The sequence below is a fragment of the Balaenoptera ricei genome, chromosome 18 (genome assembly GCF_028023285.1).
Source record: "Balaenoptera ricei isolate mBalRic1 chromosome 18, mBalRic1.hap2, whole genome shotgun sequence".
Taxonomy (NCBI): domain Eukaryota; kingdom Metazoa; phylum Chordata; class Mammalia; order Artiodactyla; family Balaenopteridae; genus Balaenoptera; species Balaenoptera ricei.
The window spans coordinates 12529032-12541016 of record NC_082656.1 but is presented as its reverse complement, the minus strand read 5'-3'; the positions used below and the strand labels follow the sequence as shown (position 1 = coordinate 12541016).

General features: G+C 35.6%; 1 protein-coding gene across 4 annotated transcripts in view; it reads left to right on the top strand.

Moving 5' to 3' along the window:
* Positions 1–11985, top strand: part of SPART (spartin) — a 42396-nt gene that overhangs the window by 17408 nt on the left and 13003 nt on the right. For 3 of the 4 annotated variants that reach the window (XM_059903067.1, XM_059903068.1, XM_059903066.1), the window contains exons 4-8: positions 475–630; positions 3093–3216; positions 7977–8171; positions 9200–9358; positions 9436–9526. In XM_059903067.1, the coding sequence (XP_059759050.1) occupies positions 475–630; positions 3093–3216; positions 7977–8171; positions 9200–9358; positions 9436–9526 (725 nt within the window). The remainder of the gene's footprint in view (positions 1–474; positions 631–3092; positions 3217–7976; positions 8172–9199; positions 9359–9435; positions 9527–11985) is intronic. The other variant, XM_059903069.1, reaches the window with a different exon arrangement.

Below are 11985 nucleotides of genomic sequence, written 5' to 3'. Positions count from 1 at the left end.
AGGTTTGTTAATTGCCTTTATTTATTTATTTTTGAAATTTTGAATTTATTTTTTTATATAGCAGGTTCTTATTAGTTATCCATTTTATACATATTAGTATATATATGTCAATCCCAATCTCCCAATTGTTAATTGCCTTTAAACTCATTTAGTCTTGTATGTGTTTCCTAAAACTTATAATTTATTATTTAACTAAATTCAAATGTAGCTGCATCTGATTTAATGATCACTTGTACCAATTACTGCTGTAAGTTTATCTCTTGTACTTGTTTTTTTGAAATTTGCTTCAGGCTATATCCTGTGAGCCAAAGAATTGAAAGGTTTGAGGTTTGGTGATGAGATAAAAGTATAGAGAAAGACTAGTAAAAGTAGTTGTAAAACACTGTCATTTGAATAGGTGTATTATTGGAGCATAGTGTACCGTAGCTTAGAGGAAATTTGAATTTGAGCTAAGCTTAGGCCTTTACTCCCTAGGCCAACTGGGACCGGGCAGAAGGAGAAAATGAATTCCAAATCCCTGGAAGATCAAGGTGCCCCTCTAACCAATTGAAGGAAGCCAGTGGCACTGATGTGAGACAGTTGGACCCAGGCAGTAAGGATGTGCGTCATAAGGGAAAACGGGGGAAGAAGGTAAGTAGAGTAAGTGAAAGATCAACAAGGTATGAGTGTGTGTTCTATTCTAATGGTACCTTTCACCAGTTTAAATTATTTATAAGATCCCCATTTACTGAAGCAGAGCAACTTGCAGATTCACAAAGTGATCACTGGTAAAATAATTATAATCAGCTTTAATATTCCCTTTCCAAGTATTTGTTATTTAAACTGTTTTAAAAGATAATCTATGTTTGGGGGGATAGTTTTTTGCAACTATTTGAAAGATTTTTATAATTACGTTAATGATGTGTATGCTTTTTTGTTTTGTGTTATTCTCCACCTTCCTATATACACCAAGATCTTGGGGCTAGGTATGCTTTTCCTTACACTACCATTCTTATTCAGTTCCTTATTTCTTCATGAGTAGTCGACAGAACAGAGAAAATGGGCTTTTAAAAAATACATTTAGTAGTTTCTTCTTTCATTTCTTAGATTTTGTGATATGTTCCAAATGGTAAATTTGGATTAGAGTTTAGGAAATATTTATTGAGTGCTAGAAAGCTGAGCATAGTGGGAAAAATTTTAAATTTCTCATCTCAGAATATTTCCCATCTAGTGGGGAGGACAGATTAGCAAAGAGATAATTTCTACCCAATGTGATCATTAGATGAAAGTACATAAGTTGTATAGAACGCTAGGTTGTACCTTCTACATAGATGAGTGGTGTGGGAAGCAGTTAAGGAGGCTCCTCCTGGAAGGCACTATGGCTAAGATGAGCCCCGAAGGTGAAATAAGCAAACCTATGGTGAAAGAAAGTAGCATTGTGTGAGCATTGAATTATAAACAGTTTGGTACTGTTCTTTGTTGTATTCCATACTATAAGTGCTCAGTAATTGTCTTTGGAATTAATGAATATCACATGAATATTCTACTTTTACTTGCCAACTGTCACTGTGGGTTATGTTGAGCATCTTAGACCAGCTTTATGAGGACATTGGCAGTCCAAAATGGAAGTTAGAACTTCATTTTTAAAAATTTAATTCCTTGGTTAAAAAAAAATCTAATTATATTAAAATATATATATACCTTTGGAAAGCTTTACTCCCATCTTTGTCCCTGTCTACACCATTCCTTCTGCCACTGTCGGTAATTACTTTTATTAGGATCTTGTGTTTCTTTCCTGGGTTTTTTGAGGCAGATAAAAGCAAACAAAATCTGTAATTATTTCTCTCCCTTTCTTATACATAAGGGAACATCATATAGAGTGTCCTATATATTTTTTTTTTTTTTTTGATAATGAAGTCTGGGGTAAATAGAGAACTTCCTCAGTCTTTTTTACCTCATATTTCATTGTATGAATATATCATAGTTTCTTTAATCAGTCTCTTATTGAGGGGTGTTTGGTGTGATTGTTTGGTATTACAAGCAGTGCTTCAATGAATAACTTTGTGGAGCCATTGATTCATACATCTGCAGGTAATTCATCAAATAAATTCTTAGAGATGGGGTTACTGTGTCAACCGGTAAATGCATTTGTAATTTTGATAGATTTTGCTACATTGCCCTCCCTAAGGAGCATACTGTTCACTGTGCCAGTAGTTGTTTGGGCGTACCTGTCTGCCCACAGCCTGCTCAGCAGAGTGGGCGGTCTGTTTTTTGTCAATCCGATGATGAGAGAAATATATTGGAATATATTAATTTGCATCAATTTTATTATGAGTGAAGTTGAGCAAATGCATAAGGGTAACTTTAATTTTGTTTTCTGTGTGATGTCTAGTTATGTCCTTTGTCCATTTTTATTACTGGGTTGTTAGTCCTTTTCTTCACAATTTCTAGGAGCTCTTTATATATTAGGGACATTAGCACATTGTCAAAGATAGAAGTTGCAAATTACAATGAGGTCTGAGCCAGCCTACTCCTAAGTTTTTAGAATGAAAACAAATTTAGCTTTAGATTTTGAGTGTTGGCCCTAGCTGTTAAATTAGCAAAGTACAAGTATTTCTGTGTTTCCCATTTCCATTTAAATGGATTGGTAGATTCTGTGTTTATATACTTTTATTTGCTTTTACTTGATTTCTGTCAGAACCAGTTTATTTGGATACATTCTTCCTTATTGACTGAGTCATTTAACAGAAATCTTTTAACCTTACTGAGTACTGTATGCATACATACGAATATCTAGGGGGATGATAGCTCTATGAAGGAACTCAGAGTGGTCAAAGAAAGAAAAAAGTTGATCAATTTAAATATAATTTGATACATGCTGTATTGGAGGTATGTTGGTATTTAAATCTTACCTAACATAAGACCAGAACAGTTTTCACCTTCATGGTGGTTATGGTATTGCACTTTATGTAATAAAATGTACTTATAACTAGGCTGGCTGGAAATATTTTCATTAATTAGTATTTGTTGGCTTAATATTTTATTACAAAATGCTTATGATTTTTCCTCCTCTTAGTATTTATTTCACATTTTGAAATATTTTTACTGTTTAGACCAAAGGTACTTCAAGTGAAGAAGTTAATCTGAGTCACATTGTACCTTATGAGCCAGTTTCAGAAGAAAAAGCAAAGGAATTACCTGAATGGAGTGAGAAAGTGGCTCAAAACATTTTGTCAGGTATTATAGTAATGTTAACTTTTTTGCCTGTATAATGTGAAACCTTTGACTCCCATTAGAGAATACTTGGAAAGATACTATTTTATGTTTTGGTTTTAAATGATCAGTTTATAAATATTTAAAAATAGAAGGAACTAGTCTCTTTGAATGTCACATATTGTCATATTGGTGTAAGTTCTTCTTGGTCTATTATTCTCTGTTTTACTCTTGGGAAAATTGGTAGTGAAAAGCTTCAAGAATCTCCAAACTTTCAGAATAGCTCTGAACATAAAATTAGTTATTTTCCTTTCCCCTTTGAAATTCCCCCTTAATCTTTTTTTCTCCCCTCTCCTTCCTCCTTCTCCACCAAAAAAATGACATTCATCCGTCTTTGGAAGCAAAGTAGCACTCCCCTAACCTTATAGCAATACAGGCATGAGGAGACCTGAGAATTACAGCCAAGCTGTTTGGGAAGTAGACCCTACTATTTAATTATGGTTAGAAAGGGCTTCAGATCATTTATTTTAAAAACAAAATAATCATTACTGACACATATGTTTATACTTTAATTGGTTAACAATTTAACTGCAGTAGCTCTCAGATTGAGACCTTCTATTTTGTTTTTTAGAAAACATTGCCAGTCACTATTATTCAGTAAGTCAAATTCATGACCCAGTAAGGGGATCTTGACTAGTTATTTAAAAGACTATCAGTATAGGTTTCCATCTCTGGTTTATAGGTTTAAACTCATTAAAATAACGAAGGTGTCTAAAGCAGAGGAAATCTTTAACATGAAAAACCAGCAAACTAAAATAAGTGAAAAATGATTAAGTAGTTAGGAGCAAACAAAATATTTTGCCCAGTGTCAAAGAGCTGCTTGAGACAAGTAGAAAAGATAAAGCCAAATTTTCAAATATATGTGTAACAGTTAAAATTTAACCTTGAAAGAGATTTTTAAAGAAGTTGTAAAGGGACTTCCCTGGTGGTCCAGTGGTTAAGACTTCACCTTCCAATGCAGGTGGTGCAGGTTCAACCCCTGGTTGGAGAGCTAAGATCCCACATGCCTCCCAGCCAAAAAAAAAGTAAATGTAAAACAGAAGCAATATTGTAACAAATTCGATAAAGACTTTAAAAATGGTGCACATCAAAAAAAAAAAAAGTTGTAAAGAAAAACCTTCACTCTTACTACCTTGCCCCCTAGCTTTACAGGCTGCTAAGTTGTTTATTAGGTCAGTATTCAGAAAATTAGCCCTTATCCACACATATGTACATAACTAAATTCAAAGGTAATTAAGTTTTCAAGTTTATACTGCTATAAGACTGTATAGTCTCCATGTGTAACAAACCATCCCAAACTTAATGATGTGAAACAACTACTTGTTTATGCTTAGGAATTCTGTGGGCCAGGTATTCCAAAAGGTCATATCAGGAATGGCTTGTATCTGCTTCATGATGTCAGGGCCTCAGCTAGGAAGACTCAAAGGCCGACTAGTGACTCAGTAGCTGGGGGCTGGAATCATCTGCAGACTCCTTCAGTCACACTGAAGTTGGCATCTGGGTTAGGAGAGCTCAAGATCTAGGACTGCCTACACATGACCTCTCCATGCCTCTTGACTTCCTCACAGCATGGCAGCCTTAAGCTCATCTGGCATCTGCGTGGTAGCTCAGGGTTCAAGTGTGAATGGTCCACCAAACAGGCAGAAGCTGCATTACCATTTCTGACATACTCTTGGAAATTTCCAGCATCATTAGTTATAAGCAAGTAACAAGCCTGCCCCGATTCAAGGGAATGTGACATAGACCCCACTTCTCAATGGGAAGAATGTCAAGGTCATGTTGAAAGAAGATGTGGAATAGGAGGTACTGTTTTTGACCATCTTTGGAAAATACCACGTGCCACAAAATCTTAGGCCTCCTAGGCACCATACAGATTCCACACACTGGTTCTATTCGAAGAAGTAGATCATCCTGAGAGCCAGCTAACCCTGAGGAGAGATCTCTTCAGAGATTTCAGAAGAACTGTTAGCAGTGCATCATTTGAAAATGAGCCAAAACTACCTTCTGGTAACACTTAGAGACCTTCTTTACTACTTGGGACTTCAGTGTCTTCAGGCTTGTAACTCTCTTCCTTTTCATCCTGTATCCTCAGGGCTAGAGTTCTAGCAATAGCCCTAATAGTAACATTAAAACTATTTAACTGCCAATCAGAATACCTGTCTCCTTATATACCTCCTTTTAGTAGGTAGCATGAAAAACAACTAGCTCACTGACTACTTAAGGTACAAGTAACAGAGAAAGGTGTAACAAATATCCATGATTTACTCCAGAAAAAATTATCTGATCTGTCAAGAAACTATTTCTACCTGACTCATGTAGGTTCTGTACAAATATGAGTAACCAGGGATCTAAATAGAGCTCATTCACCTTAGCCCAATGATGAGTAAAGATCAATAAAAGCTATAGTCTTATACTTTATGAATGTAAGAGGTGAAAAAAAAAAACTGCTTAAAATTTACACTTGTAGAAAATTGGCTTGAGAAGCCTAGACTTACACTTTAAGAAGGCAGCCGCCAAACATTTTAGATGGAGTAGAGTCTAATAAGCTACTTTGGGAGGAGGTAGAAGATTGGTGGCAATAGACTGAATAGAGTCCCCACTGGGTTAGGTTTGAATTAGGTCATTTTATGTCATCTGCCAACCTCTCATTTATTCAGCATTCATTCATTGCCTGCTATATCTCAGCATTAACTGGGTGTGTAGGACGCAGACATGGATAGAATAAATCTATATCTGGCATTACACGTGCCATTTAAAAGGTCTTAATAGCTACCAATGAAATACTGTATTTCCATAGCTTCCATTGCAGCCTCTACAGTTTTAATTATCTCTTCCATGGTGATATCTTGTTTATAGTTAACATCTAGTTTTTCTCTTTATTAGTCCTGTGACTTTTCATTTATCTCACCTCCACTTATTTTTCTGAAAGTCATTGATGGACTCCATCCCCCTTGTTTTTTTTTTTTTTAAAGATTTAGTATCTTTTTTTTTTTTTTTAATTTATTATTTATTTATTATTTTTATTTTTGGCTGTGTTGGGTCTTCGTTTCTGTGTGAGGGCTTTCTCCAGTTGCGGCGAGTGGGGGCCACTCTTCATCGCGGTGCGCGGGCCTCTCACTATCGCGGCCTCTCTTGTTGCGGAGCAGAAGCTCTAGACGCTCAGGCTCAGTAGTTGTGGCTCACGGGCCCAGTTGCTCCGTGGCATGTGGGATCTTCCCAGACCAGGGCTCGAACCTGTGTCCCCTGCATTCGCAGGCACATTCTCAACCACTGCACCACCAGGGAAGCCCCTCCCCTTGTTTGATATAGTTTCTTTGTAGGATTATAGTCTACTTGAGCTCACCTTTGTTCATTGTCATTTATTTTATGATTTATTAGTTTTCCTTGAACTTCAAGCTGTTTTTCACCTAACACTTTTCAATCTATCAGTTAACTCTAAAAACACATAATTTTTTCTTGACTAGACATCTTCAGTCCCTTTATTGTTATGTGAACTCCTGGCTGGAACCTGTTTGCCTGGGTTTGAGCCCTGATCCTCCGCCAAGGGTAGGACAGTGAGGATAGGGTTGGAGCCAGAGGTGGACATGTTGTCTGAAACAGGAAGAGAAACACATCAATTTTTCCAATCAGTTACTACTTGGTACTTTTCATTCACATTTTAAAATAAACGGGTATGATTTTCACATTATCATTGGATGCCTGCTTACTAATGGGCTGAAGTAATTATGTGAAAACCATGGCACAGATCTTGGAAAACATACATAAGTATTTTTAAAGGCTCATTGTTTCAGGGTATAGCCAAAAAAGAGATATTTAAAATTGTAACTCTCCCCAGGGGAGGGTAACACTTTCCTCCCCCTCTTAGGGAAAACTGTTCTCCTTGTGTTTGTTTTCTTGGTTCTCCCATCTCCTTCCCACATCTCCTTTTCCCACATGCTGTCTGGCTCAAGGCCTTTTCTCTTCACTAGAGGAGTCTCTGTCACCCTGCTTTCTCTCGGACAATCTCTGCTTTCATTCTTGCTGCAAGAAGCATGAACAAGGCAAAAGGCTAGGGCCTAGTCTCATGAGAAATAGTTAGAAATAGCTCAATCTTCCTTTCTTTTAGAGTTTTTCTTCTCCTGAATTTTTTGGGAGTTCTCATGTCTTTGTCATTCAGGTTTAAAGTGCAAATTAAAAGGTGCTAAGATCAAGGGATTTGGGATTGAGGAAGGAGCAGGACCCCCTGCCTTATGTCCTTAGCCGAAAGCAAACAAGCAAAAGTTCTGCCTTGGTGTCTGAGATACAGATTGTTGGTGTATCTGTCTCCTTCAAGGCTTTGTGGGGGAAAAGTGGTGCCTGCACGAAGGCAAAAAGAACAAGGATACTGGGTCTTCTAGCCAAATACCATCGTAATGGCACCAAAACCCAAAATTAGTCCCTAACAATAGTATACTGTGGTAAGTAATATATAGAGATGCCTACAAGTTGTAGTGACAGCACAGAGTAATACAGAACTGTTGTTGAGTGATATATGGCCTAAGTATTGAAAGACGAATTTACTTAGAAAAGGTATATATTCCAGGCAGAACACTACAGGTACAAAGTTGGCTTGAAAATTTATGGCATGTTTGGGATTTGAATATTGAACTCCTTGGTTTTTTTTCCTGTTGATCAGTTATTTGTTAAAGGGCTTAAAGGTATAATCAGTCCTAATTTTGTGCAATTCAAAATTTTCCTTTAAAAAGGTGCTTCCTGGGTGAGTTGGGGTTTGGTCAAAGGTGCTGAGTTTACTGGCAAAGCCATCCAGAAAGGCGCTTCTAAACTCCGAGAACGGATTCAACCAGAAGAAAAACCAGTGGAAGTTAGTCCAGCTGTGACCAAGGGACTTTATATAGCAAAGCAGGCTACCGGAGGAGCAGCGAAAGTCAGTCAGTTCCTGGGTAAAGTAACTTTAGATTCCTTTACTTTTTTTCAGTTAAATTAAAAGTAATCTCTTAGTCCAAGTTAAATCTCATTTAGATGGTTTAAGTTTAAGAGTAAAGAATTAGGACAAAGCAGTTTTGCCTTTCTACTCATGGTAGAATCAGTAGACCAGCAACATCAACCTGAGAGCCTTAGAAATATTTCAGGCACTTGACACACCTACTGATTCAATATCTCCATTTTTATAAGATCTCTAGGTGATTCTTATTTGCATATTAAAGTTTGAGAAACACTGGTTAGGGGTTGTTTTGATGTGTTGGAGAGGGGAGTGTCTGCATTTGAAAAGGAATGTATTTGCTATCCTTGAATATGACATATTCTTTTAAGGACAACTCACTTCCTAAGCAGTTGAGAGTCAAGAGTGAGGGATGTATTGTCTTGAGTAAAGAAAGCTGACTTAGTGATTCTGGTGTCAGCCTTCCCTAGTAATATGCCTCTAAACCCCTCTCCTTTGAGGATCACAGCTCTGAAGTTTGGTATTTTAAGATGGTCAGATAGCTCCTTAGTGGATTGTCATAAAATTTAGTAAGATTATCTTTCTGGTATTTGGTATTCTTTGGAGTCAGATTTTTGGTTTGTTTACTTTTACATAGACTTAAATACTTCATTACTATTTCAGTGAGTATTTGCTGATAGGGAGGAAAAGTATGAATACACTTAGCTGGAAAACATGAAAGTTGGACATACCAGTCTTGCACTGCAGATAGAAAAGGTGGATGGTTCTCTTCTAAGCAAATTGCCAAAAAGAACATTATATTTAAGAGTCAGTAAGCTCTGCAAACACATCCTAAACTAAGAAATAACCTTTGTTTAAAAAGTAACCAGCCTTGTTTTCATTCTTTTTTAAATAGGAATGGTAACATTATACAGTAAAACAACTTTAGATGCTTATGGAAGAATTTTGCTAAGTGAGAGTGGTAAAATCAAGGGAAGAATACATTTTTTGCTAAGCTTTTTTGTTTCTGTTTTTTTATGGTTATTTTAGTTGACGGAGTTTGTACTGTAGCAAATTGTGTTGGAAAGGAATTAGCTCCACATGTCAAGAAGCATGGAAGCAAACTTGTTCCAGAATCTCTTAAAAAAGACAAAAATGGGAAGTCTCCCCTGGATGGTGCTATGGTTGTAGCAGCAAGCAGTGTTCAAGGTAACATAAAGGTCTAAAAATTTAGGAAGATCTATTTGCTGAGGGCTGGTTTTACTTACTTTTAAATGTATTTGCAGGATTTTCAACTGTCTGGCAAGGATTGGAATGTGCAGCTAAATGCATTGTTAATAATGTTTCAGTAGAAACTGTACAAACTGTCAGATACAAGTAAGTTGAATTTTATCATTTTAATGATGAAATCTCTTGTAGCATTTGTAAAACTCTAGGACAGTTAAAATGATTGTATAGTTATTTTTATTAAGTATCTGATAAAACAGTTTTTTTTCACTTGCTATTTTTAAGTAGGGAGAAGAATAAAGTTTTAGCAAATTAATAGTATTACTGTGACTTTGCCTTATGTTACTAATTGTTATAAATACTTGTTCATCATAAATGGAAAGAATAGGTTTAAGTTTTTTTTTTTAATGCCTGGAATTTCTGTATGCCTTATTAACTGCATGTTCTTGATGGGTGATGTTTGCCTATAGTTTTGATGGGGAAAACTTGAATTATAATTAAACTATTATACTTTGTTAATACTAGCCCCTTCTATATACAAAGAATGTTAAATTTTCACACCTTATGAATCTACCACTGTGCATCTCTATTGGAATAGATAGATGGTATGAGAAGACATACCATTAAGAAATAGACAAACATAGAAATGAATGATTTATTCAAGTTTATCTGATAAGTGGTATTAAAGATAAGACTTAAGAACAGGATTTTCTGATTTTAGCTCTTTATTCTGTCTTTATAAGTACTAGAGGGCTGAACTTAAATTTAGTATGAAGGACCTGAGTTGCTTTCTTAGCTTTGAATTAGTTTAGATCTTAATATTTAATTTTATTTAGAAGAAAAAAAATAATGGTGTTCTCAACTCTTGGTTATTTGTGTTAATTATTTACTCACTGACAGCATTTGAGTTCATACTTATATATCAGACATTGTGTTCAGTGCTTTCCATGTGTATTATTTAATATTTAATAATGCTATTATCTCCATTTTACAGATGAAGAAACCAAAAGCATAGAGCCTTAAATATCTTGTTAAGAATTGTACCCCTAGTAAGTGGTAGAGATGAGATGTAATCCAGGTCCCTCTGTCATGCAGTATCAGAGAACAGTGCTGGGCCAACACTGCCCTTAATGGGATATCTGTGCAAGTTTAGTATCTAGAGTTATTTTCTACCACTACCTAGCATGTGTTTAGACTCCCTCCTACCGCAATAAATTACCTTTGGTTTAGGAAATACTAACTTTATTTCCAGCCTAAGTTGATTTTATCTGCTCAGTCTGGGACATGCATACCTTAGAATCAAAGCAACACAGCCGTATCATCTTGGAGTGCCAGTTTTACCAAAGGATTTGGAAAAGAAAATGCAGAGTAGATCTGAAATTTTGGTGGAGATGTAAAGCTCAAGTCTCCCAGCTCACTTCCTGCTACTTGTGGCATTGACCTCTAACACTCTTTTTGTTATGCCTTTCAGGTTACTTTGATGGATGAGTCATAATTAGGAAAATAGTTTCTTCTTTTGTTGCAAGAGCAGGAGAAAGTCAGAAGTGTGTTTTAGACCAAAAGTGGGTTATTTTTAGATTATCATATGTTAGCACAGATAAATAGGCAGTCATATGATTAAGTAGGAAGTGCTTTATTGGGTTTGTCCATTTCCTACTTTAATGAAAAAAAAATGCTTACCTAAGTACAGTTAAGTGGAGCCCTGTTAAAAGGTTTGAGATTCACATAATGAGGAAGTACAGGTTTTGATGTAGATTTTGTATTTCTTGTCCTTAGTGAGGAGAACTTAATATGATAAATAGGGTATTTTAACAGTGGTTCTGAGCTAATTTATTTCTGTTATGGTGTACATTGCTAGTTTTATCCTTTCCTCCAAAGATTCATGGAGTGAAAAAAAGGTGAGAATTTAGTTAAGTAGGCTTGTATTTCCAGTTATAAGGGTACTTTAGTCTTAGCAGTAACTTAATTAGGAAACTTGGAAAGATGGGAGGGACAGTGGGGAATAACAGGTTTTGTCCAAGTAATACTGTTTTCTCACTTACGAGTAATCTGGCTCAGAAGTAGAAATTGCTTTTTAGGAGAAGAAACTGCAAGTATTAAACCAGTAATAACTCAGTGATATTTGTCACTCAAGAACTGGAAAAGCTAGTTGTTCTTTAATTTAGTTCTCAATAATTTACATAAATTTATATTTATTTACATTTATGAATTTACATTTATTTACACTGTGAAAATTATTTGATAGAGTGAGCATTTGTGATTTTCTGCTCTCATCCAACTGACGGTTGTATAGTAAAGAAAACTTATTATTTTTGGAAAATGTGTATTCTTATTGTCTGTGAGAAATTATTCCCCCAAGTAGTCATGTAACATTTTATGGAAAAACTCGAACGAACTTTTTGGCCAACCCAATATTATATAAACGTCTTCATCTGATTTCTGTTAGTATAAGCCAATACAGAGGATTATTTTTTTAATTTAGGCTATTTAAAGGCAGTTTGTATTAGAGAATTATATTCTCCATGCCTTTTATGGTTTTGATTATGATTCAGGGCTGTGTTCATTGATTATGAATGATTTACCTAAAGATCTATATAATTAATTACACT